Below are 27,497 nucleotides of genomic sequence, written 5' to 3' on the forward strand. Positions count from 1 at the left end.
AAAGATTAACAGCAGGAGGCTATCCGCAGCTCCCGATACGGTATCTAGGAATCAGAATTGCACAAAACAAAAGCGATACGGGGGGAGAGTGAGCGGAATGAATACCTGCCCCGGAAACGGGGGTTGGGTGGGAAAGTGCCAGCAATTTGTAAAAGATCACTCTGAAACTGGGAAGCCGGGAGCCCCAGCTCAGACCTACGGTAGGACTGGAAGTGGAGTCAGGCCAGAGAATCCGGAAGGTTTCCGAACTAGTGGCTCGTGGTCTAAAACAAAAGAAGAAAACTCAGTGCTGGGGCCACGCTTTGTGGCGTGCTGTTACCACTTCCCTCTATCAACACGACGGCAGCACCAGGCACGACAGCCAGGCAAAGCGGCCCCACGGGTCCCACCCCGGACACCCTTCTGATCCCGCTCTGCTGACCGCACCACCACCAACCCGCCGAACGTCCAAGCGAGTCGGGCAGCGGGGACTCTGCAAGCGCGTGGGCACCTAGGCGCGTGCGCAAGTCTTCTCCCGTGCGAGCCAATCACAATGCGGCGCCGAGTGCTGCGCCTGCGCAGTAGGCCTCGCGTCGCACTCCCCCCCCCCCCCCCCAGCCCGCTCTTGCCGGGCTGGTGAACCGGCCAATGCCCACTCGGAGCCCGGAGGAGGAGCCTGCGTGGAGTGCGTGTGCCGGGAGCGGAGACGGGGAGTGGGCCGGGGCCCACGGCGTGTGACCCGGCGGTGCGTGAGAAGAAAGGAAGGAGGAGGCGCGGAGTAGCGGTGGCCGAGATGTTCCGGTGTGGAAGCCTGGCAGCGGGTGCTCTGAAGCAGAAGCTGGCGCCCTTGGTGCGGACAGTATGCGTCCGAGGCCCGCGGCAGAGGAACCGGCTTCCAGGTGACTGACCCATCCCGGGCCACCCCCACCTAGCTAAACCGCGGGCCTGGGCTGCTCAGGCGCCGGGTGCCTCGCAGCTCCCCCCGCCTCCCACCCCACCCCCTGGCAGAAACTTAATGGGCTCACAGTCGCGGGATCCAAACCAGGAGTTCTGCAAGCTGTGCCGACCTGACCTTCAAGGGAATTGAACCCAGTAGTTGGCTTGAGGCCTGTTCCTGGGAGGGTTTTCTGTTCAGGGATAACAGAATAGTTGGATAACTATTGTCCAATGCCACCTCCCGGCCACCCCTCGTCAGCTTTTTTAGAGCAGTGAGGTCAAGTAGACTTTGTCATTTACGGATTGTGAGACTTTAAACAGAACAGTGAAGCCCCAAGCCTTAGTTCCTTCTGTAAATGAGGGTGTTACCTGCTCCACCTTCCCAATCCCAGATGAGATCCGGAGATTTGAGTGCCCTGTGAAACAGAAGCAGCGCATTGCAAGTAAGGAGTGAGTGAGTTGAGCGCCAGACACCAGGAGAGTTGACCCAGAATTAATTTGACGTGTCCGGTTAGTGTAATTCTTCGTGGTCTTTATTAATACTTCAAAGAAAGAGTTTGCAGAACGCATTGTATTTGCCGTCCATGAAGTTGTTTCATCAGATTTTACAGCTAGAAGGGATTCTGTGGTCAAGTTCAACCCACTCATTTTATAGATAATAAACCGAGGAACGGAGAGGTGAAATTTTCTTTCCCAAGGTCATGTACTTAATTAATAGGTGTAGGAAAGGATAATTTACCGGTGTCTATGCCCCTAATCCCCTTGCCTCAGCTCCACACTGCTCTTTAGCCCATTGTGCATCAGATGTCTCTGAATTTATCTGAGCATGGCTTGTGCCTGCTCATTTTCAAGCAGCACAATTTCATGGGGGTAAGGAATTACCCACCGGTAGGAGGTGCGGGTTTATTTGTTTAAGTCAATAATCTTTGAATGACCATCGGAGAACATTCACATTTGTAATGTCAGAAATTATCCTTGAGACCTTTCCAACATGGAACCACCTTCTGGGTGATTTAAAAATAAAAAGTGGAAAATACGTCCCTTATATTGTTCTTTGGAAATGTGCATTTGAAAAGTTTTTCCAGTTGCTATGCCTCAAGAAAATGTTTCCTGATGGGTGTGTATCTGAGGAATGTCCTAAGACATACTGCTCTTGGAACTTAAAAAGCTCTGCCTTGGCTTTAAATTAATAGCCTGTCTATGATGTCATCTGTGTGCATGGGTTTGTGCAATGAAATGAGGGTTCTCTATGCAAGTTGCACAGAAATTTACACAGGAATTTCAGTAAGCTGAAGATTTTCATCAACACTGGACTTTCAAACTTTGTGTACTTATTTTGCTTAAAACTCAAACTCTTACCAGCATTCTGACGTCTGACCAAAAGTTCTCAGCAATTAAATATGGATTTCCAAAGTTATGTTGATTTATTAGACATTTAAATGAAGGTGGTTGGTGATATTAGAACTAGTACTGAAAAATTACAGACTCAAAATGGTTTTTTTTCCCATTGCATAACTTTGTATGAAGGTAGTCTGCTGTAGAATATATTCTGACTTCTTGACATATCCATCCATCTCTTTGTATACACTTACTCTTTTTCTTTTGGCCAAGCACCAGAATATAACATCATATGCCTTTAGAAATGAGTGGGGCTGAGGTTACAATTTCAAAAAGAAATGCTCTGTCATTTTACGAATTTACCCTGTTTTGTGGCATGATTATAAATTGCTTTTAATCTGATGTCTTTTTCACGTAGTCACATCTGCCGTTTTCCTCCTCCTTTTTGCCTTTATCCCCCTCAATTCTTTGCCAGGATGTTAGCAAACTTTAAACCTACCTACCTTAAAACGATCTCATCCACATCTGTCACCATTGTCAGGTTCATTTCCATTTTATGTTGCATTTTTCCTTAAAACCATAATTGGTACTATTGATTCACTTTATTTGGGTGTTCTGCCTCTTTCCAGAAACGATTGAAGATAATTAATAGTCACCACTTTATGTCTGCATTCAGCACTGAGGAGCAGATAGGTTAGGTAATAGATATTTTCTGTTCTGTAGTATTTTATTTGGTCAACAAACATTGTGCTGCCCATGTGATCAAACTGATCCCCGATCCCTGACCGGAGGGTCAAATGTTTGAACATTTTCTTCTACTCAGAATCCCTCTCACCTCCTTAAAATTGGGCCGTGACCGGCCTGGCTCAGTTGGTTGAGCATAGTCCTATGTACCAAAGGGTCACCAGTTCCATTCCTGGTCAGTGCACATACCCAGGTTGCGGGTTTGATCCCTGGTGGGGGCGCATATGGGAGGCAACCGATTGAGCCCATTTTCTGATATTCAGAATAGTGGCAGCTCTTCTCCCCTCCTAAACTATGTACTGCCTGAGGACAGGGATCGTGTCCTATTTACTTTTGTGTCCTCAGCATTTTGTACAGTCTCTGGCATGTGGTAAATTCTCAGTGATTGAACCCTAGTACTGTAAAGGACTTAACTTTGCAGAACAGTTAAAATTCTTTCTTTCTTTCCTTTTTTTTTTTGGTCATCTGAATCATTTTTCCTCCGGTGCCTTTCTTCAAAGTGGTTCACACCCTAGTTATTACCATTCTGATTCTTCTAAAATTCCAACAAGTGTTGATGCTTTAAAAAAAGAGGCTGATAAAGGTAAATAGTCGTTGGATTCCTTATAAAGAGGTGCCTAGCTACAATGAACAGATCATCTAGACTTGTCCTGTCCTGTGTTTTATCCATGTCAGAGAAATCAGTTTGACATTCAAAGATAAGACCCAAGAGCATATAGACCTTTCTATTTGGGATTCCTAGGTGCCTCAGTTGTGTGACTATTTTTCTGGAAAAGGTCTTCCAGGAATATGGAAAAATAGGAGATTATGAAACCTACAGAAATGAACTCAGTGATGATTTAGGTACTATTCTAATGCTAGCCAGTGGTATTTGAGGTTACTGATTTACTGTTAAGCAACCTGAAATAAATGGGATCTGGCTAAAACTTTTTTGCAAAGAATTCTTCAAAATGTTTATTCCTTATCACTAGAATTGGGAAGAATTTCTAGTTCCTTCCTTCATTAATTCAGCAAGTATTTATTGAGCAAACACCTACTGTCTGTTAGGAACTGTTGCTCTGTGTAACATTTATTCAAGAATTGAATCTTTGCCCAATATAGTGAATGTAGATGACAGTATCATATTATTATTATCAGACTAGCTAAGAGAGTAGATCTTAATTATTCCAACCACTAAAAAGAAATATAATGTGACATGATAGAGGTATTATCGATCATTACACTGGCAAACACATTATAATATATAAATCTGTCAAGTAAAAAAAGAATTGAATCATACGTGTGAGGAACAAAGTGCTACCTCTGTATTTGTTGTCTGACTGAAGAAAATCTAAAACAAGTAGACTGATGCAATAATGAGAAATCAAGGAGTAAGTTGGCTTTCCCACATCAGTAAGACAAGTGAAAAGGCATGTTTCAATCATGATGTAAAATTTTGAAGCTCCGGGGGTGGGGAGAAGTGTAGGAGTAATTTTGTGGGTAAAAGAAAATTGGTGGGAAATACCAACATCCATACAATACTTACTACCTTTTACAAAAGTAAAGTCACATTGTAGGTATGTAAAAAGTTGGTTTGTTAATGATAATAGTGTTGTATTACATTTCTTTTCAAGCAGTAGTTTAAATATTAACCAATTTAGTTTTAAAAAAATTAGTTTACTTTTAAATGTCCTTTTTGGGGGCATATTGAGGCAAAAACTGCTGAACTTTCCCAAATCTACACTCTTAGTTTCATCAGTTTGTGAAAAACAGACAAAAACAGAATAAACACATTACTATTATATTAAAATAAAGTTATAATTTCTGAATTTAGGATCTTCTAGAGGAATGAATGGAACATAAAAAAATACATTTTCAGTAAACACACTTGGGGTGGGGTGAAGGACAAAACTCATTGAAATTGAACTAAACTTAACCACGTGAAACTTTCCAGTTTCATTGGCTAAGCTCCGGGAGTTGTCAGTTTCTACTTCTCATGTTTCATCCTTTTTATGGCCTTCTGAAAATCAAAAACTTACCCAGACTGAGATAAGCTTCTCTACCCTCACACATGATTGTTATTTCCGAATATAAACTATTTTATTTCATGTGGCGATGAAGGAGACTAAAGCAGGTAAGAAATAAAAACAGTAAAGAAAAATATGTTTTTAGTCCTAAGAGTAAAGGTCCATAGTCTCTTATCTATAATTCAGAAATCAAAATAGACTAAAAATGAAGTTTTTGTAACTCATTTGCCAGTAAAACCTGGTATGAGAGTCTACTTGGAACCTTTTGTTTATCCCACTCAGTGTGATTGGTCGTAGAAGCATGAATGTGTGTGACTGTGGTGTGAATGGCTGTTACTTACTATATGCTATATGCACTACATACTTAAGACCAAACAGTTCTAAGTTCTGGAGTGCACATGTTCTCAAGAATTTCAGGTAAGAGACTGCAGACCTATACTGGATGTGTTTTTACTCCCCTGTGCCCTGACATTGTGAAAGCAAGGGGGAAAGCTCCCTATTTCTGATCTCTACGAGGACATCTGGAATGCTGCTACCAGTACCCATTCTGTTTGCTTTTAAAGCCTGATCAAACCAGGAACGTATCTACCTGCCTCTAGCCCAGTGCTCTTAAAGTGCAGACCTGCATCATTACCTGGGAACTTGTGAGAAGTGCAAATTCCTGAGCCCCATCCCAGATCTCCTGACGCAGGAACTCAGAGGGTGGGTCCATCCGTCTGTGTTTTAACAAACCCTCCGCAGGATTCTGATGCAAGTTTCAGAATCACTCTTCTAGATCAGGATGGCAAACTACAGCCCACAGGCCAAACACGAATGCTTTTGTACAACCCCTTGACCTAAGATGGTTTTTACGTTTTTTTAAATGGCTGAAGAAAAATTTAAACTATTTGGGCACATGTGAAAATGATTTAAAATTCACATTTTAGTGTCCATAACTTAACTTTTATTGGAACACAGTCACACCCATCCATTTATATGTTGTCTGGCTGCTTTTGCTCAACATGGCAGAATTGAGCAGTTGCAGCAGAGACCATATGACCCACAAAGCTGAAAGTATTGTCTGTCTGGCCCTTTACAGAGAAAGTGTGTGAACCCCTGTGCTAGGTCATGTTAACACAAGGAATATCATAAGCATAGAAGGTTCTGAGACCTTCTTCATTTGAAAATGCCACCATCCTCCTGGAGGAAGAAATGTATGAGACTTACATTTCCGTGTGTGAGAGTTGTTACCATCACCAGGTCATTGCATAGCTACACAGAATTTTACATCAACATAAACTTCATATTTTGGAGGACTAAGAACCAAGTATTTGGTGAATATTTTAAATTTTGTCATTCTAAAAAATACCTCATAGTCCCAAATTCTTCAGTTCTTTGAGGGAGAGAAATTCACTTAATTTTTTTTCTGATTTTCTTCTGAGCTTTCACATTTCTGGCTTCCAAGACATATTACCTTTCACGTAAGACTGAACTGTGTCTTGGTTAGATTGTGTGTTAGGCTTTTATTTTGTGCTTGGTTTGAGCCAGCTGTGTAGATTTCTCCTTAAGTGGTCGTTATAATGTCCCAGATAGCCTGTAGTTAACTTCTTATATCTATTCAGTCATCTCTCCATGTTTACTTCATTTATCATTGAAGAAGTAAAGAGGGAAGTATTTGATGAACTCCCCATAGGTTTTTCATTATCTTTTTTGGAAGCTGTAAATTTCCTCCCCAGGTAGCATTCTTAAAAACTCTAACCATGTTGAAAGTGTGCATTCTGATATCTGTCATATTATGTATACAATTTTGATGGGGTTTCCTGGTCATTTACCAGTCAACGTCACGCAGCCAGTGGGCAGTAAGTCCTCACTTGTACAGTGCAATTGACGTTTAGTCATAAACATGTATTAACTATTTTATTTTTATATGTGTGTGTGTGTCTTAATAAATTGTTTTCCTTAGGCAACTTGTTCCAGCGATGGCATGTTCCTCTAGAACTCCAGATGACAAGACAAATGGCTAGCTCTGGTGCATCAGGGGGCAAAATCGATAATTCTGTATTAGTCCTTTTTATGGGCTTATCAACAATAGGTGCTGGTGCATATGTAAGTAGAAAAGCAGCTTGTGTAAAGAAGCTGCCAAACAGTTCCCATTAATAGACTCAATAGTACTCTGCTTTAAAACTTTTGCAGCTAATTGCCCTTTCTCCTTCTGAAAAAAAATTCCAGTAAGCCTCCTTTAACATGCCTGCTGTCCAACATCCTATGAGGGCCAATTTGGGAATGACTGAAATTTAATCTCATGTGGATTATCTTTGCTCTTTTCACTTGTCTTTTTATTCTTTACTTGAAAGCCACTGTGTTTTCTTAGGTTTGACCAAGTACCCAAAAAAGCGTACCTTTTCTCTTGGATGTGACACACTAGCCTGTGAATGACAAAATTCATTGCAGCTCCTTAGCACAATATTTGATTTTGACCCATTTGTCAACTATTTTATTTTTCCTCAGCTTGGGATAGGCATTAAAAAGAAAAACAACAGTCTTCAATTCAAATATTGTTTCTACTAGGAAAACTGTTCCTGAATTTCACCAAAGACTAAATTATAGGAGTAGTCCTAGTATCTCCAATCTTAGAATGGAGTTCGTGTGAGGTGAGAAATACGGTTGTAACTGCTGCGTAGCTATGGCACAATTATATCTCCTTAAGTGAACTCTGATCAGCTTAGTTGGTCACAGAGGAATTATGGTGTACATTTTTTTTTTTTTAACTTGGCAGGGTTTACTGTGACTAAGCAGATCAGTCTAGTTGGATCATCTAAGGTTGAGGGAACCAACTTAGATAACACCTAGTAACACCCTTGATTGAAGAAAGCTGTTTGTTTTACTTACTGAGAGCAAATGGTTGGACGCCATTACAGTTATACTTCTTTCTAGGCTGGTGAGACAGTGAACTTATCTTGCTGCTTGATCGCTAGGTTAAAAAAAGAGCCGTGAAAAGTATTTGACGTTATCTAGCTCAAGTATTTGACGTTATCTAGCCCGTCATTCCCGACCTGACTTCCAAATGCATGAGGAGAGACAGCTCTTGCCAGTTGTGAGTCAGGTTAGAGTGACAAGGAGGTGAGCTCGGTCAGGTAGCAGACTTCGAGGAAATGCGCATTCTCCTCCAATCCCGGAGCAGCATTTGTTTCTTTTTTAGCACAGGGTAACCAAAAATGCCACCCTGCCTGTGTGTTGAGTGTTTCTTCATTAATACTTAGTTCTTTCTCTATTTCCTTTTGTTTCTTTCTTGGCCTTGTCTTTACCTACAGTTGTGCAGTGTCATCACCTAAGATCCCCTTCTAGATCACTAGCGTCTTCAGGTGCTTCTGGGAAAGATGACAGCAAACTAGTATACTTCTTAATTGTAGGAGCAACAGTCACTGGGGCAGGAGTTTATTATGTAAGATGCTTACACTAAAATATATTTGGGGGAATGGTGGGTGAGACCATGGCACTAATGAAAACTTTATCCATTAGAATACGATGAAGTATTCACAGCATGTGCTTTCTAGGTATTTATTAAAGGGACATTGTCAGTCACTAGGGAGCCCCCAAATCTCATTCTTCAAACTGTTGAAGTCCTACCAGATATATCTAAAGCCATACATTTAATGAGTATTATAAATACTCATCATCAACCCTTTCTTTACCGTTTTTGTCAATTTCATAATTATTTTTTATGATGCTAAATTATATTGTGCTTTAGTGCTGCATACCTCACCAAGACAGCCTCAAAGAGTAAACATTGACTCAGCAAATAAAGATAATTTGAACACCATCCATGTTGAATCACTTTAGGTAAAATGATGTGTTTTTTGGGAAACAATCAACCTACTTTTATTGATAAAAGGCATTTTATTGAATGCTTCTGAGGAGGTACAAAAAGCCATAGAAATCCTCCCCACTCACCCTCAACTTCTATTTCAAAGTAAATTCATTTGGCAGTGTCCCTTTTATAATCTCTAATTTGGTCAAACTAGTGGCTGAAGTGGTACAAACTAACCTATTTCTGTAGATTGCTTTCTTAAATGCCTCTCATTTATAATTCAGATACCACCCTCTGAGTCTGGAACTTTCCCATTCCACAGTTCTCTCAACTTTTTCCCATCTGTTCCATCCCATTCATTCAAAAATAGATTTAAAGTGTTTGCATTTGATATGTTTATAAAATTTAAGCTTATTAAACCTCTGGTTTATGTTGCTGTACCAGAGTTGGATGGCCTCCACAGAGCTGGCCAGGCAAGTCTCTTGATCCCAGGCCACAAGACCGGGCCAGCCACTGTTGCTTTCTCTTGTCTTAGAAATATCTACGAAGCACCAGTGCCTCTCAAGCCATTCAGTTAAATGCCTCATTGCCCTCTGTGTTTATCCAACACTGGTAATAATAAAGCTACCATATTATAATGGTTTCTGGTTAAATGATAAGCTTTTGTCTACCTACAGCAGTTATCCATTTCATAGAGTTTTATATTAGGTTTTAAATAATTTAAAATGTGGTCTGAGGCGGCTTAGATTTTTTTCTTTGAAATTGGTATTAGTTTAAAGAGAATTGTTAACTTAAAATCAGAGTTAACATTTGATGAGATATGGCTATAAGTTGTTCAGTGTTTGTATTAGTTGGTGCTGGCTGCCATAACAAAATACTACAGACTAGGTAGCTTAAACAACAGAAACCTATTCTCTCACAATCTGGATGCTGAATGTCCAAGATCAGCATGCCAGCAAGGTCAGGTTCTGACCAGAGTGCTCTCCTGGCTTGCAGAGGGCCACCTTCTGTGTCCTCACATGGGGAAGAGAGAATGTGAGCACTCTCTTCCCTTTCACCAGCCCTGTGGGAGTAGGGACCCACCCTTATGACCTCCTTTAACCTTTATCACTTCCCAAAAGTCTCATCTCCAAATACCATCACATGGGGATTTAGGGCTTCAACACATGAATTCGAGAAGGAGACAAGCATTCAGTCCACAACAGTGTTCATAACTTTTGTCTCTCATATGATGACATGTTCCTAATTTAAGTGAAAATACTACTGTACTTTAGTAATTCCTGAGTTGGGAGCTCTTTACCTTCCCGCCCCATTCCATCCTCCCAAAATAAGGGAGCAGCACTAAGAAAGAGGACGATTTTTCTGAAATGTTTGCCAGGGGTCTATAATTTAAACCAATGGCTTTTTAAATTTTTTACCACAGTCCACAACAAGAAATAAATTTTATCTTGCAATAATTATATAACTATAAATATGTAAAACTGAAAATTTCAAAATAATACTTACTAGCAGTAATATACTCCAGTAGTTTCTGTTCTCTTCTGTTTGTTGTTTTTTTTTTTTCATGCTGGTCATAACCTACTAAGTTGATTTTATAGCCCATTAATGGGCTTCAATCTCAGTTTGAAAAACAGATTTGAACAACACTCCAACTTAGATAGCAAACAGGAACTCCTGATTGGTGTGTATGTGAGCGTCCCTCCTTCTCTTGCTAGTGACATTCTCTAGGACCACAGGCACATCCTCTAATCTCAGTCCTGTTGTTTGTCAGTGAGCAGAGCCAAGTGGCCTTCAGAATATTTAATATTTTTCATAAATTTGTAGTTTTTCTTAACCTTACATGTATCATATCACTGATTAGAAATCTGTTCAAACTGAGAATTCAGCAACACTTGGGGGAAAGGTTAATTTTTATTTAGTATGTCTGTGAACTTGTTTTTATATCAGAACATTTACTTAAAGCCCGGCCCAGCCAGTGTGGCTCAGTTGGTTGAGTGTCGTCCCATCCACCAAAAGGTCGCCAATTCATTTCCTGGTCAGGGCACATGCCCAGATTGTGGGTTTGGTCCCGTTGGGATGCATGCAGGAAGCAGCTGGTAGATGTTTCTCTCTCTCCCTCTATCCCTTCCTCTCTCTGAAATTGATTTAAAAAACACATTTAAAAAAAGAACATTTACTTAAAACTAAATATATAAATGTATATGTGATTATAAACATATAGTAAACCTCATTCTTGTCCTTTCCCCACTAAACCTCAAGATACTTCTTAACCTGTCCTTCTTCTCATGTGTGGCATTAGGGGGTATGAGAGGCCTACCCTCTTTGTGGGTATCCCTCTCAATGTGAACATGGCCCCATTTTATTTCTCTGTTCACTCATGTTGACTAGCTTAAGCCATCTTTTTAGGTAAAAGTCCCTCTTTTAAGAGAACACACACATATACAGAGTATGGGTAAATACTGGAGTCATATATATAGTATCTGATGCCAAGACTAAAAAAAACTTTCTTAATTTTAACTGAATTCAATCTATTTGATGAATTTAGTGGTAGATTCAAGGAAGAGCAACTGTCTCTTAACATACAGTACTTAATTTTTTAATCCATACATATCATATATTGAAAGTTTCCAGGCTGGTAAACATTAAGTTGAGGTCTCAGGGTCAGGTTGTTTATTGCAGAGCTTTGCCTAATAGGCTGCTCTGTAATGGGGCTCTTAGAAATATTCTTAAAGCATGTTTTATTATACTTCCTCTGATATTCTGTACTTTCAATTAATTAATAACCTGGGATTCCAATTGACATAGGTCCACTTAAATTCCTGTCTTGTTGACCCTGTGGGGTAAAAAAAAGAGCACGAAGTATTGTAATTAAAAACAAGTCATTCTTGCCTACTGCTTTAAAAAATTTTTTTTCCAATAAATTCTGATGCTGTATTGTAAAAAGCAGCTAGTCATAATGCTAAAGTACCCTTCTTCAATTTGAAAGGATAGAGAAAATAATATATTTGAAATACCATCAGTATTTAAGCAAGGTGTTTGACCCTTAATGAATATCTGAGTGTTATGAAAGGATAGACCACTAAAGGGAAGATTACTCTGTCAGACTAGGATATAGGTCATGTTTCAGGAACAAAACTCAGGATACCTGCCAGAGAAACGTATGTCCTGGCTTCCTACCGTGGACCATGCAGATTGGTTTCACAGCGAGTATCCAGCAGTGTCCAAAATCCCTTTTATAAAATTCAGTCCTTCCTAACACTGTATTCTTCATGTATAAAATGTTTTCCTTATTTCTTTATCTGTACCTTCAGAATTAAATACAGTATGAGGAAAATTCTTCACATAGACCCTAAGGAGATTTGGAACTTGAAACATTTCATCTGCTTAACCTGTATTCTTTCCACACCAAGTTTGTAGACACTCAATATTTTTTATTTCTTAAGAAAATAATTTTGCCTTAGTGATTTTCACATAGAAGAACTTACCTCATGTAGACAAAAGCTTCTCATTTAATTGGAAGGTAATGATAATACTGATGGTATGAGCTAGCTCTGTTATGAAATAAATTTTCTCCGTGTTTGTATCTACAGGCCTACAAGTTTATAAAAGATGACCAAAAAAGATACAATGAAAGAATTTCAGGATTAGGGCTGACACCAGAAGAGAAACAGAAGAGGGCCACATCATCTGGTAAGTATGATTCGAGGCTCAATATATGAAAGGAAAGTTTTAAACAGTATTAGTACTATGCTCTGCAGTTATGTTGTAGACATGATGATGCTGAGAGATTGCAAGCGTCCAGAAACTTTGGTATTACCCCACACCTAGCACCAATTTGTTGACGTATTTGACTGGAATTTATGCTTGAGAATAAAATTAGTGATGACCATGATTGGTTGTTTTTCTTTGTATTAGACTCTTAAAAGGCAAGCTTTATATCAGAAAGAGCCTGGCCGGTGTGGCTAAGTGGTTGAGTGCTGACCCAGGAACCAGAAGGTCACGGTTCAATTCCTGGTCAGGGCCCATGCCCGGGTTGCGGGCTTGATCCTCAGTAGGGGGCATGCAGGAGGCAGCTGATCGATGATCGTCTTTCATCATTGATGTTACTGTCTCTCTTTCCCTCTCCCTCCCCCTCTCTCAAACCAAAAAAACACTTTTTTTCTTTTTAAAGCCAAGCTTAGAGAGGAAAATTATTGGAAAAGAGACGAAGGCCTTTTTTTAATGAGGAAATTCTTTTGGTTCTGTTTTGTTACTCTTTTGAGTTTTGGGAGTTTTGAGTTGTTTCTCTAAAGGATATAGCCCCAGCTGGCACTTATATCACACACGACTGGCTTGAGTTTTCAGGGAGAAATGTTTTAATCCTTTAATAAGCCCCCCAGCCCTACATTGCTTTTGTAAATTACACCTCCTCATTCTTCACATTGTATAATAATCCCCAATTGACCTGCTGAGATTTCCCCCTTTATTGCTAACAAAAGGTGAAACTGAACTTGATATTTTCCTGATGGTCAATAGGAAATTAATGCAAAGGGCAGAGGCCTTCTAGTATATACTTTCTAATAGATTTTAGAAATAGCTAAACATTTAAGATAGGTTCTAGTTCTGACAGACTTAAAGAGTGAATGACATTGGCCAAATCATTCACTTCTTTTTTGGGTATTTTCCACTTATGAAATGGAGCAATTGCTTTTCCTGTCCCAACAGGATGCTGAGAAATTTGTTAAGATAAATGTAGATCCAGTGTTTTGCTAGCTTTATGTAAAGGATTGAGACAAGCGCAAGGTGATTTTTTTTTTTTTTTTAAGTGGTAAGAGAATCATCTGAGACTTTAAGAAAATTCACCCTATCTGGTCTGTTGCTTACAGTTCAAGAAGGAGAACCAGGTCCTCAAGTCAGGGTACCAACTCATGTTCCATTCCTGCTCATTGGCGGAGGCACTGCTGCCTTTGCTGCAGCCAGATCCATCCGGGCTCGGGATCCTGGGGCCAGGGTAAGGCACAGACTGTCTTGCTTGTCACAGAGAGCACAACGTGCAAGCACTTAGCCAATGTGAACACTCTGACATCTGCCTCTAAATAACTTGGTTCTGATAAGTATCATTATTTTGTGTCTAAAGGTACTGATTGTATCTGAAGATCCTGAGCTGCCATACATGAGACCTCCTCTTTCAAAAGAACTGTGGTTTTCAGATGATCCAAATGTCACAAAGACACTGCGATTCAGACAGTGGAATGGAAAAGAGAGAAGGTGTGTTCACTTATGTAAAATGGGCCTGACTGGCAACTTCAACTAAAAACAGAGTAGGTCGGGATTTTGTATAAACCGCGTGCAGTGCATAGGATGGGTGGCATGGCTGCACACTGGCGTCCGCTCTGGTACTCACCTGGAATAGCTTAGGGACAACAGGTTGCAGTGGCAGGAGTCCTGTGTTCTGTTACCAGATCTACCAACAATTGAAGGTGTAATGTTGGCCTCTTAAGTAGTGATGCTCCTATTTCTAGGACTTTTACGTTCAACTTCTCCAGTGATGGTCAGCTTGGCCTGTGTTGTTACTTCCTTACACTTGCCTAGGCATGCCCCATAAATGCGAAAGAAAAGACACTGTTCTATGGCACTTTCTTTGACACCCTAGCACACATTCCACATTGCAGGGGTAGAGGAGGCACATTATAAAGAAGAACCTCTTTATTAAAATGTTTACAGGAGAGACTTAGAAATGCAGGTCTAAGCCTTTCCCTTTTAAAGGACGGCTTGAATCTCTTGGTTCAAGTACCATGTACATTTTGGGTCCCAATTTTTTTCTCATTAGTGATCCCTTTGATATTGGACTAAATTTTATAAATCTGCCCTCCTCCCTCACCCCCACTATCATCCTTTCTCCAGAATGCATACTTCCAATTCTCTTAGCCCCCCTTAATTAATATCTCATAGTTATCGTCTAATGTTTGAGGCACAGTCATATCAGGAGTTGGACCTAGTTGTTCATCAACCAGTGCCATTCTGGAGAACTTTTGGGTGAATGTGTGACTACCAGTTCCTGGAGTACTCCTCTTGTTCTAATTTTGAAATGAACCCAAGTCCAGAGCAGTGTTTCTCAGCCTCGGTACTATTGACACTTGGGGGCTGAATAAGTCTTTGTTGTGGGAGTGGTGTGTGGAGTGTCAGGTGTTCAGCAGCATCCCTGGCCTCTACCCACTAGATACTAGTAGCATTCCTCCCCCCAAGCTGTTAATAGCCAAAAATGTCGCCAGACATTACCAAATGCCCCAGGGGAGGGACATAATTGGCCCCACTTGAGAACCTCTGACCTGAAATACCTCTGTATATGTAAGTCATGACCAAGATTTAGTGGCCTTGAAGACTTCCTTGGGAAAATGTTCCTAAAGTTTTTCATGATGGAGACAATTTTACTAAATTTATGGGGGAAGTTGATAGCAGTTCCAGGTGCTTATAACATTTTCTCCCTCTTCTCTGTACAGCATATATTTCCAGCCCCCTTCTTTCTATGTCTCTGCTCAGGACCTGCCTCACATTGAGAATGGTGGTGTTGCTGTCCTCACTGGGAAGAAGGTGAGCTAATGGCCGCGTCCTTTGTCAGGCTTCCCATATGTGCCCGTGTGGGCAGTGAGCATGGTGATTTGTATTCCCAGTACCATTTACGCCTGTCCTGCCATTGTGGTTTATCAAAGAAGGGTTGAGTCATGTTAGAATTAATATTGCCAGTCTACAGTGTTTAGTGTGTCTTCTTGGGGAAAGCACCTCAGAACCTAGAGTAGCATGCCCACTGACCTTTCCCAGGGAGTTCACATCATTGGGGACCATGACCCTGAAGCTGTTCCCTCTCCTGATTTGCTCCTCCGTTCTTCCTTCTTCTTCCTATTTCTCCACACTGACATCTCTTTGGAATTATTGATGATGAGAAAATGACAAATGTGTATTTAGGATAGTAAAATAATTCAGGCATAACGTCAGCATGGAGAGTGCTGTCACACTTTGCAAAGGTAAGCACCTGAGTGATGGGAGCAGTTATTAGAGGGTATCTGTGGGGTGTAGGGAGGGTTTTGCTGTGTTACGTTTCACTCTTGTTAATGGGAGGTACCAGAGTGTATTTGTAAGCTAATAGCAGTGCTCAAATAGAAAGGGAATGGTTATCAGGAGTAAAGCCCAGAGTAGATGAGATCCAGAGCACAAGTGGAGGCATTGACCTGTGGTAGGGACAGGCCCGCTTCTATAAAGGGACATTCGGCAGAGAAGATTGGTGTATGTTTGTGGATAAGCTGGTAATGAGACATTATATATTAAGTGTCCCCTATGTGTAAATAATACCCAGGCTGCCATTGCCCATTAGGGGCTAACAGTATTAGAAATATGCACAGATAATCATAACAAATAGGTGTGAAATAAGAAAGATATGCACAGTATCTCTGGCCTGCTGGCTCAGTTGGAGCATTGTCCCGTACACCAAAAGGTTGTGGGATCGATTCCTGGTCAGGGTACATACCTAGGTTGTGAGTTCAATCCCCAGTCAGGGAGAATATGGGGCTATGTTTCTCTCTCTCTCTCTCTCTCTCTCTCTATCTCTCTATCTCTCTATCTCTCAATCTCAGTCAATCAGTAGGAACATATCCTTGGGTGAGGAATAAAAAAGAAAGAAAGGTATGCACAATATATTGTGGGTATTACTGGGAAGCGTGCCCAGCATAGTGATGGCTTCAGGGAAGGCTTCCTGGAGGAGGAAGTCTTATAAAATGGAAAATCTTGTGGAATGAAGAGGCACTCACAAGATTAGAGTGAAGTGAAGAGCATTCAAATAAAAAGGAACAGCATAAGGAAAGGCACAAGGGAATGAAAAAGCTGTTTGATGCAGGGAAACATAAGCAGCTAGGTACTGACAGAGCAGAAAGTACAAATTAAGAGTGGGCGGGAGATGAACTGAGAAGTCTTGCAAGGTCCTGATCCCAGAGAACTCTGTCTGTAAAAGAAATTGTGCTTTATCCCATCGGCACTGGAGAGCTGGGGAGTTTTAGACAAGGATATAATACAGTTGGATTGAATTTTAAGTAATCACTCCATTGGCTGTGATTAGGGTGGATTTCAGGGGGAAAAGACTAGAGAGAGACCATTTTGAAGACCATTGCAATAATCCAGGTGAGAGGTTAAGAGAGAAGTTTCTGGATGTGACTCAGAGGAAAAGTATAAGCCAGGGTCACAGGTCTTCAGTGAACGAGGAGGAGTCGCTAGGAGGGGTCTGGATAACTGATTTGTAGGGATATAGGTAGTTGTTCCTCCGAGGGGGAGGAGGGTACAGGGATCTGTAAGCAGCAGCAGCCAACACCCTCTCCTGGCCTTGCGACGGGGAGGAGTGCGGGGGGAAATGAGCAGTCTTGGGAAGCAGCTAAGTTTCAGTGAGGGCTAGAAGTTGGACAGGGCATCCTATAAAAATGGTAACAATGTAGGAGAGTTGCTAACAGGCAAGTCAGGGTTCCAAAGTGCCAAACAGAAAAAGCTGTCCCTGTTCTTCATTTCCACAAACTGAGCGGGAACTTTGGGACTGGAGAGACTTGCTCTAATGTTGGCTGCTTAGGGAACAAGGGCCACCTGAAGAAACTGAGTACCAGAAACTGTGGTGCCAGTGCTTACCCAGAAATAGTTTCTTGAGGATTGATCCACTTAGGTCAAGAACTAATTCTTCCCATTGGGCTGATCGCCAATAGGTACAGGGCTCCTTTTTGGGGCGATGGAAATGATCGAGAATTATAGTGGTGATGGTTGCACAACCTTGTGAATATACTGAAAACCCCTGAATGGTACACTTTAAAATGGTAAATTTTCTGTTGAGTGAATTCTATCTCAATACAAATGTTTTAAAGCTAACTTATCTTTATATCTTTTTGTGTGTCTATGTGACTGTACCAGGTAGTACATCTGGATGTGAGAGGCAACATGGTGAAACTTAATGATGGCTCTCAAATAACCTATGAAAAGTGCTTGATTGCAACAGGTATTTCTGGAGATGACTTTCTTCCCTGATACTTAGCCCATTCAAGTTTTAGTATAGAAGGTGTGACTTAATCTTAAGAAAACCAAAACCCAGACTCTCTGAAGTGGGTATCTTTATCTTGGTACAAAGCCCAGCCAGCTGTTGGTGTCCCATCAACAGCCCTTCTAGGTTACCCTTGCTGTTCCTTCCTAAAAAAGGCATGGATGGGTATTAAAGAGAATTGCCTTGTTTTCTCTCCCTGCTTAGCACCTGCACTCTGCCCTGTGCCCTGAAAGTGATAGAGCCTTGTGGCTTCATTGCCCATTCTAATCAGAAATCAAGAGAGGAGACCAAAGCAGTTGCTTAAACAAGGGTAGCTGTGCTATCTGGTGAGAAACTAGTGGAAGAGAGAGGGAAACAAAAAATGAGGCCTTGTGACCATCTGTGAGCAGGGCGGGCCCTTAGAAGAGACACTCTCCAAAAGAAATTAATAAAAGCCGGCTGTGAGCAGGGTTCCAGGAAAACAAAGCCTCTATCCCCTTGCCGCTGCTGTGACACCAGCGGGAGCACACACACCACACACCACCCCTGTGTGTGGGGGGGGGGGGTGGTTTGGGCTAGCTCCTGCTTGTTTCGCTAAAGGGTTTTCCTCTTTATTTCCAGGAGGCACTCCAAGGACTCTGTCGGCCATTGATAGGGCTGGAGCAGAGGTGAAGAGTAGAACAACACTTTTCAGAAAGGTAATTGTCTGCTTTAGCACTTTCATTTTGTTGATTTTCAAGAGGTGGCATCATCTTGTGGTCCCCAAGTACCCACCCAGGAATTGGGAGAGTCTAGTTCTATTTTATGACTCTTCTACAGACTGGTTGTTCCACCTTCAGCAAGTCACTTCCTCTCTCTGCACCTCAAACACCTCACTCAAGGGTTTTAAGCTCCTGGGAGAAAAATACATTTCGTGTTTTTATTGCTTGTCCTTCCTTGGTTGGTTTTTCCTGAAGCATTTGAGTCATTGGAACTCCTTATAGCCTCTTGGCATTTTTCATTGCAAGTTCTATTATGGAGACTTTGGAGAGAAAAGAGTACCTAAGTAAAGAAGGAAGGGGGATTGCTTGTTATCACTGTACTTTGCTTATGAAAACTGCTGACAGTTTGAACAGATTTGTACTATCCTTTAAGTTCTTGACAGAACAAGGTTCGTCATCCTCTGCACTACTGACACTTCGGGCTGGATAATTGCTGTGAGGGGCTGTCCTGTGCATTGTAGCATGTTTAGCGATGTCCCTGGACTCTACCCTCTAGCTGCAAGCAGCACCTCCCCACCACCAGTTGTGACAGCCATAAATGTCTCTGGACATTGTCAAATGTCTCCTGGGGTGAAGGAGCAAAACTGCCCCCTAGTTGAGAACCACTTTTGCTAGGAGTGTGACAGTAGAAAGAAATATATATCAGTAACATGGGCTGTCCTAAAATGTGATGTATATAGTTAAAGAACACTAACAAGCTGTGTGACCTGGAGAATGTCACCTATCCTCTTTGGGGTTCCCTTTTCTGATCATTCAGATAAAGAACCAATAATTCAATAATAGAAGTATCATCTATCAAGCATTTTCTATGGACACAGTTTTGTGTTAAGAAGTGTTTTATGTATATATCATCTATTCTCCTTACAAAATCAGCTGTTGTAGTTATTTTCATTTTATAGTAGATGTAACAAGCATAAAAGGGTAAGTGGCTTGGTGAGATGACTTGGGCAATAAATGGCTAAGTTGGATTTCAGACTCAGGAACTTCAGCTACAAAACCTATTCTCTGGAAGTAATGTTCCAGGCTTTACTTACATGAGAAGCCAGTGCCCCCCATAAGCTGTGTAATTCTTTGATGTTAAAGGTATTACAATAAAAAGACTACTTTAATGCTAAAAAATAACACATGGGCTATAATTGAGCCGCTTTATGCAAGATTTTCTGTGCAAATTACTGTTGTCAAAGATTTAGCAGGAAATATTTCCTGGTATTATCATCGTATGCCCCTTTGGGAAATCAGTGAACTAAACTGGTGTGATCCTGCAGATTGGCGACTTTAGAACCTTAGAGAAGATTTCCCGGGAAGTCAAATCGATTACAATCATCGGTGGGGGCTTCCTTGGTAGTGAACTGGCCTGTGCTCTTGGCAGAAAAGGTGAGTATTGGGGAGGGACCTCGATTTTCTTTCTCTGGTCTGATATCGCATGCTTTTGTGGCCTTTCACAAATTCCAGAGATGCATTTGCCAGGATCAGTAGAAAGCGTTTGACTAAGGTTTATGTGATGAAAAGCTAGTCCTGAGACTAATTCTGATGAGAGATCCTTTAGTGACCACAAAGCTGCCATCTGAGCAACGGAGCAGCTATGCTTTCTTTCCTCTCCTCTAGCCTCCAGGCCAAGATTCCTTAGAAATCAGTTAAGCAAAGTGAGTTATTAAGATGGTAAGAGCAGTACAAACTACAGAAGTATATGTATCTTTGAATTGCTGCTCCCTATAATAGTCAGAAACTTCCTTCAGACACATGATGGTTCCCAGCATGACGTATCTGTGAGTTCTGGTTTGGATATTTCATGGCAACCATTTTTCTTAAGCTGCGAAGTCAGAGCATCGTCTCAGGAGGACGCTTGCTATTCAGAGGTCCTGAGGCACACGTGTGAGCCTGTGAGCCTGAGGTGAGGCCTGGGTGCAAGGGCACTGAGTTCAGAGTATGTAGTCAAATCCAGCGACAACAGTTCTGGCACCTGTTGTATTTGCTTTGTGAATGCCCTCGTGCCCCAGTGCCCCACAAATGGGAGCTCTAGCCTGAGTCAGAACATTGTCCTTTCCGTGCTGAATGGCTGCCTGCCTGCTGCTGCTTTACTTCTCTTCCTGTCTTAGGACTGGCTTTTGCCTCCAGCTAGACCTATTCTTTTTCTTCTTTCCAGCTCAAGCCTTGGGCACCGAAGTGATTCAACTCTTCCCTGAGAAAGGAAACATGGGGAAGGTCCTTCCCGAATACCTCAGCAACTGGACCATGGAAAAAGTCAGGCGAGGTATAGAGACTCTTTGCATGTGCTGCCTGCCACTCTTTCCTTTGAGTTAGGCCTGATGCAGTGTTCGCTGCTTTGGGAACCCCCTTGGCATAAGCCATATCACCCGGCAGACGAAAAGTTTCCCCCATTCTCCTGTCAGCCACAGCCATGTATGTTCTAAATCTGATGCACCAAGTTGCCAGTAGTGCTGGAAATGAACTGCGGGCTAGTTTCCTGCGGCTCTCCAGGGCTTCCTGCATGCCGATGATTACTGGTTTAAGACATGGTGCCTCTAGTCAGCCACAGGCTCAGCCTCAGGTCTTGTTTGCCTTCACAGAGGGGGTGAAGGTGCTGCCCAATGCTATTGTGCAATCAGTTGGAGTCAGCGGTGGCCGGTTACTCATCAAGCTAAAAGACGGCCGGAAGGTAAGGACTGGGAGACAGGCTGCCAGAAGACCTTCCAGCCCTCCCCTCCCCTCCCCCCATTCTTACTCCTTCATTTGATACCATTAGATTAGTTTTCGTGGCAGCCGCCACTAACCTGTCAAGATTTTCTGAATGAACTGTCCCTGCATTAAAATAAGAGTGATGAGAGCCAGAGTAGTCACCTGTGACCCACTTTCCCGTTGCCCTTTCCTATTTTATCACAGATTTTTGGGACCTGACTAGGGTGGCAGATTTCTCTTCAGGTGATATGGGGTATGTGGGGGGGGGGGGTTATGAAACAGAAAAATCTGTTTACCAGCGGTTACTAATGATTTTTTTTTTTTTTTGGTAAAGCCCCAATTCTTCATGGCATCACGTGCAGTTGCTATGTCCATAGGCATACATGGAAACTGTGCTTATTGACGGAATTATTTCTTTCTTTCCTCAGGTAGAAACTGACCACATAGTGGCAGCTGTGGGCCTGGAGCCCAATGTTGAGTTGGCCAAGACTGGCGGACTAGAGATAGACTCAGATTTTGGTGGCTTCCGGGTAAATGCAGAGCTCCAGGCACGCTCTAACATCTGGGTGGTAAGTATGCTACGGCAAGGCCAGGCTCGGTTCCTTGTCCCCAGCCTAGGAGCACGTCTGCGCGGTGGGGTGCTGAAGCTTATTAGTAGCTTACCGCAGTAGGGTCTGAGTGTTTGGAGGCCCAGGGTAGAGAACAGATACTTAGGAGCTGCCTGCTTTACAAGATCAGGGTTGGTCTCGTCTGCAAACCAGCGGCGAAGGGAATGAACGGCATGCGTGCCTGCAGAACTGGAGCGCTTCCAGAGCTGCTGCTGGCAGCGCCGCCGGCAGCACCCTGGCGGGCGGACACGCGCAGGGCCTTCGGACCGATCTGCTGCCCCCCTGGCCTGAGCATGAGCCCAGGGGATGGAGGATGGGACAATTTTACGACATTCTCTCGAAAGGAAAATTACTCCGTTTTCATTTTCCTTGAGAGCTATTTTTAGCTGTTTTTAAAAATCTGTTGTGGCACAAACAAGACTATAGTATGTAGCAACCATGAGGTAATTTCCCCATTGTTAGATCATTACAAGTGTATTGTGTTTGATTATGGATGCCACAGCCAAGGACGTAGGAACTTTGAAGAGTGTTTTCCCTTAAAGCTTTTTTGCTTTTTTTTTTTTTTTTTTTTAAGATAAAGTGTACTGGTTTCTTTTTAACTTGTTATAAAAGAAAAACATGTTTAGTATGGAAGATAGACAAGGAGAAAGGGGGAAGTCACCGCAGCAACCACTGGTTTTCTTTTGTGCGCGCACACGTGCGTGTGTGTGTGTGTGTGTGTGTGTGTTTCCTTCCCTTCATTTCCTTGTACATAGGGGTTTTTTACCCTTTGTTGTAGACAGTCATGGTGAGCATACTGTGTATGAACATTTGTATTCTTTTTCACAACATTATAGTGTGTTTTCCACTTTGCTTCAGATTTTGTAAACAGTTTAGTGACTGTAATCTTCCATTAAGTGGATTTCATAGTTTATTGCACTATTGATCACGTGTTGGATTTTTAGGGAAGTCTTTGGAGGAATCTGAATAGCCACAAAGGTGAGCAAAGGGTTAGAGAGCTCACATACCACCCTGTTTATGGAGCTGGCCTCGTTTACCTCCGGCTGAGGGAGAGCTCTCTCATTGAAACACTGAGCTCACTTAATTCCTGCCTTTTGCCTGGCACGTTTCTTGTTTGCATTACACTGTAAGGAGGAGCAGTGCTGCACCTTCCTCAGCTAAGTTATACACTCCTTGTGGGCAAGGTCTGTGCCAGGTTTGTCTCAGCAACCCAGGCAGTATAATGCTTTGCACAGATTAATACTCCACAAATATTTGTTGAATGAATAAATGAATGAATACTTAATAACCAAAAAATATACTATCTTCAAAAAGATTTCTAGGTAAGAGGCAGCCACACCTAAAAACTAGTTTCCACACATAGGAAAGAATATTCTGCAGATCGTGGTTAGTAAATATTCTGTCTCTGTTAAGGGCAGAATGAGAAGAAATAGGTATGAGCTAGAGCATAGAAGATTCAGGTTAGCTTTGTGGAAGCATAGAATAGTTTTTTTAAAATGGAATCGCAGCTATTTTTGATGTTGTATATATGATTCTGACTTATAGATGGAAAACAGTAATTAGTTGACATCATAAGCATTGTTGAGCCCAAAAAGTTTATGTTCTGTCTTTAACTTGCTTTTTTTCCATCATGTGCTCATGTAATGTATTTGTCTCCAAAGGCAGGAGATGCTGCGTGCTTCTATGATATAAAGTTGGGTAGGAGGCGGGTAGAGCACCATGATCATGCTGTTGTGAGCGGAAGATTGGCTGGAGAAAATATGACTGGAGCTGCTAAGCCATACTGGCATCAGTCAATGTTCTGGTAATAGTTTTGCGCCTTGAGGACTCACCCAGTTAGAACACAGAATTAATGGAACCAGAGTTATGGTTTGGTTTCCTTGTGGGTCGGTTAGCTTTCTGTGGGGCGGGTGGGGGGAATTCCATCTCATGTCTACACATTCTACCCCGGAGCAGCCTTCTGGTAAAGGGTTCCCATTTGGCATAACTTAGACTAGGTGAATGCATGGAGAGGGCATCAGCACTTCTGTTAAAGTAGCTCAGAGTTCAAACTATAGTAGGCGGTACAAAAGTGTACCCTTTAGATATAGACAGCAGCATATTTTCATTTGTTCTTTGCTGCTAATCCTAATGAGCCTCACATGCTGACAAAAAAGGCAGCTGACTCATTGTAACCCTTAAGATCAAGAGTTCAAAGTCAGTCATATATAGACAGTTGTCTGGATAGCAGAAAGTTACCAATGGACATTCCTGAGTACTGGGGCAGGGTCTGTTTGGCGCACTCTCATCTTGTTGATCTGAAAGTGGGGTACATAAGAAACTTCAAGGTTTCAGAAACCTCTAGGCAGAGGAATTCTCAGGTGATGAGAATACATTTTAGGATGATCACACAGGTTTATGAGTGGGCAGCAAAAACATAACAGGTGGATTTCAGGGTCAATACATAAAAGATAATGCAGTTAGGAAAAAGTCCATAGCTGTGCAGTTATTATCTAGGTCCCAGGGATAGAAATCGAGAAGTCATTGTAGCCTGTTCCCTGAAGACACCATTCCAGTGGGCTTCTGTGGCCAAGAAGAAACAAAATGGAGAGTACCAGAAACTAAACAGCTCGAGTAGCCTAGATGGTCACAAAACCATGGTGTGTCTGTGCTGCAAATATTCTGTGAAGTTCCTGGCATATTAAGAACAGCATGATGATAGGGAAACGAAACTTCCCAAGAACAGTTAAAATAAAATGACCAAGTGGGTGAAGGTGCCTCTTTATAGAAAGCATTCTGGCCTTGAAAAACAAGGGCTAAGAGCAAATACTGTCACTTAATAAAACTATAAAATATCTCAGATTCTGACTTCTATAAATATGGATCACTCTTTAAAGCTTATAAAAGGCAGTTTTAGGATGAGTTGAAAGAAGGTAGTGAATAGTAAATGTGGGGAACCCATCACTCCCCAAATGTGCTATGGGATAAAAGTATGACTAAATTGAAGAAAGTGTAGGATGTTGTATGGATATGTGATATGGATAATGGCTTCTTAAGGAAAATAAAAGTTGCTTGGGAGAATCATGCCTTCTCACAATTGTTCCCAAGTGGCCTAGCAGGAGACAGATCAATTTAGCATTTCTGTTGTTGTCTCACATACCAAGTTCTTTGGTTGGCATAAAAGTGTGGTGTCTTAGAGAAAATATCCTATTGTGTCATTCTTCACAGTCTAATGACAGAATAATCTCTTCTCTCTCCTTCCTTAGGAGTGATTTGGGCCCTGATGTTGGCTATGAAGCTATTGGTCTTGTGGACAGTAGTTTGCCCACAGTTGGGGTTTTTGCGAAAGCATCTGCGCAAGATAACCCAAAATCTGCCACAGAGCAGTCAGGTAAGGAAGGCCAACCACTTCTCTTGGAAGAGTATTGAGAAACGGTGGTCCAAATTCTCCTGAACAAGGTGTTTCTGTATTGGCCAGGGGGGCCTGTCAGTGAGAGTCTCTCTTCATGTGTGCTTTAAAGTAAACCAAACCCAAAGTCCTCACTCTAGTGGTCTGAGAGCTGGCAAAGTCAGGTATCCTGATGAAAGCATGGGCATAGGTATTGTGGGTCTCCATCTAGACTCTGGACAATGGCTAGCTCAACTACTCTTGTTTAGTTTGTCTCTAGGGAATAGGAAGACCTGCGTGATAAAGGAAACCTCAACTTGTTCGATGCTTTTTGTTTCATTTTTGTTTGTTTGTTGTTGTTGTTGTTTAGGGCCTGCTATCCTCCATGAGCCCTGGGCAGTGAAGAACTGGGCTGAGTAATTCTTGAGCTGCCTTTAATTCCATTTATCAGATCTTAATGCCAGGTTTTCTTTAGATGGGAGGCACCTCTCAGAATGAATTTCTCTCCCCCACACATCTTTCATTAACTCCTAGGCCTATTCTCTCTCCCTTCCATGACCTTGGCTGAAGTTATTTAACCTGCGTGTCCTCTTGTCAGAGGTGTTTCAAGGACAAGTTGCCCTTTAAGAAGGGGAAAACAAGACATTATATGGACATGTAGTTCTTTTTCTGTGTAATACAAGTTGATCACATACACCCACTCCTTAATTCTTACCTCTTGCGAAGTGGATCCAGGAGAGGGACCTGGGACTTAACAACTCTAGATCCCTACTCTGTCCACTGGGCAGTATTATTTGGAACCTGGTTATCCTCCCTATGCCACCCCCTGCCCTTCACCTGCCCCACCCCTGCCAGTAGGAAACACCTCAGCTGTGGTTTTTCCATATGGAAATACCTTCTCCTACTTTGGCTAGAGTCTCTCTAGCAGCGCTATTCAATAGACCTTTCTGCTCTGATAGTATTGTTCTGTCTCTGTCCAATACACTAGCTACTAGCCACGTGTGCCTATTTAGCACTTGAAATGTGGCTAGTGCAAATGAGGAACTGAATTTTACATCTTATATAATTAAAGATATTCTCAAACTTAACTTTAATTAAAAAAGCTGTGTGTGGCTAGCTGCTACTGTACTGGACCATGCAACTCTAGAATGTTTCTCACAGGACAAGAGCAAGTCTTTTGCAATTTGAAGAAATCCAGATACCAGGAAATATCCATAGCATAAATGTAAAGTGAGATAGTAAGGGAGGGCAGTTTTGGGTCAGGCTGATGCAGTTCAGGGAAGAGCTTTCATTGCCTTTATCAGTGGAGAGGCTGAAGAAGGCCAGTGTTTACTGAGAGGGCAGAGGAAAACAAGTCATATAGAACAGCTTGAAGCAGGTCAAAAGATACTTTCCTTCTAGAATTTTCCAAGCTCATAATAACTGACTTTGTTTTGCTTTGACTTGTTTGTTTTGGGGGGTTGGCCACAGGCACTGGTATCCGATCAGAGAGTGAGACAGAATCAGAGGCCTCAGAAATCCCTGCTCTTCCCAGCAACTCTGCGGTTCCCCAGGCCCCCACTGAAGGGGAGGACTATGGGAAAGGTGTCATCTTCTACCTCAGAGACAAAGTGGTGGTGGGGATAGTGCTGTGGAACATCTTCAACCGAATGCCCATAGCAAGGAAGGTAAGTGCCTGTCAGAGCTCTTAGGAAGATGGGAAGTGTGGGCCAGAAACACTCCTGTGACTTCATCAGGGGCCCTGGTCAGGTACAATTTGACTAGGCACCCAGCTCAAATTTTACTTGAGCAGAACAAAGATACAGCCTTGGTGCAGGCATATTTCTTTTTCTCTCAGGATCTGGCTGGGTGGGCCGGGCGTTGGCACATGCTCATTTGGGGTTGGTAGAAAACTATTCCCACAACTCCCTCCCACTGTGATTGGGGACTGGCCCAGGCTGCCCCATTGTGCAGCCCGGCTAGAGTGCACATGGGGTGTTAGTGACCCACTGTTCCTCTCTCCCTCAGATCATTAAGGACGGTGAGCAACATGAAGATCTAAATGAAGTAGCTAAACTTTTCAACATTCATGAAGACTGAAACCCCCCCAGTGGAATAGGCAAGCACTTTGCTGTCCCTGACAGCAGTTTGGATGGCTAAAGGAACATTTTTTATTCAGCAGACTTCCTCTGTGTGTATGAGCGTGAATGATCATGTCCTTTGTGAATATTTCAATGATATAGGCAAGTTCTTAATGTTCGCACCACTAAATAAAACCTGATTCTTCTAAATTA

At 42.1% G+C, this 27,497-nt stretch overlaps 1 protein-coding gene across 2 annotated transcripts; it reads left to right on the forward strand.

Moving 5' to 3' along the window:
- The first annotated feature begins 751 nt into the window (after positions 1-751).
- AIFM1 (apoptosis inducing factor mitochondria associated 1) lies at positions 752-27,497 on the forward strand. Of its 2 annotated transcripts, none has more exons than XM_016215960.2 (16): positions 752-878; positions 6,946-7,088; positions 12,381-12,480; positions 13,656-13,780; positions 13,907-14,037; positions 15,270-15,360; positions 17,707-17,791; positions 18,434-18,510; positions 19,839-19,947; positions 20,717-20,824; positions 21,141-21,229; positions 21,678-21,818; positions 23,519-23,661; positions 25,103-25,227; positions 26,695-26,891; positions 27,232-27,497. In XM_016215960.2, the coding sequence occupies exons 1-16, from the start codon at positions 773-775 to the stop codon at positions 27,301-27,303; spliced, it is 1,842 nt and encodes a 613-aa protein (XP_016071446.1). In that variant the 5' UTR covers positions 752-772; the 3' UTR covers positions 27,304-27,497. The 2 variants fall into 2 exon arrangements, with proteins under 2 accessions (XP_016071446.1, XP_016071447.1); XM_016215961.2 differs by lacking the exon at positions 6,946-7,088 and adding an exon at positions 8,294-8,424.

This window comes from Miniopterus natalensis, chromosome X (assembly GCF_054644295.1).
Source record: "Miniopterus natalensis isolate mMinNat1 chromosome X, mMinNat1.hap1, whole genome shotgun sequence".
In the NCBI taxonomy this organism is placed as follows: Eukaryota; Metazoa; Chordata; class Mammalia; order Chiroptera; family Miniopteridae; genus Miniopterus; species Miniopterus natalensis.

What these genes read in the sequence shown, in the direction of transcription:
- AIFM1 (XM_016215960.2), top strand. Translation starts at nt 773, where the DNA reads ATGTTCCGGTGTGGAAGCCTGGCAGCGGGTGCTCTGAAGCAGAAGCTG. An exon ending in CTGTCCTCACTGGGAAGAAG is followed by an intron (nt 15,361 to 17,706) that starts GTGAGCTAATGG and finishes TGACTGTACCAG; the next exon opens with GTAGTACATCTGGATGTGAG. An exon ending in GAACAACACTTTTCAGAAAG is followed by an intron (nt 18,511 to 19,838) that starts GTAATTGTCTGC and finishes GTGATCCTGCAG; the next exon opens with ATTGGCGACTTTAGAACCTT.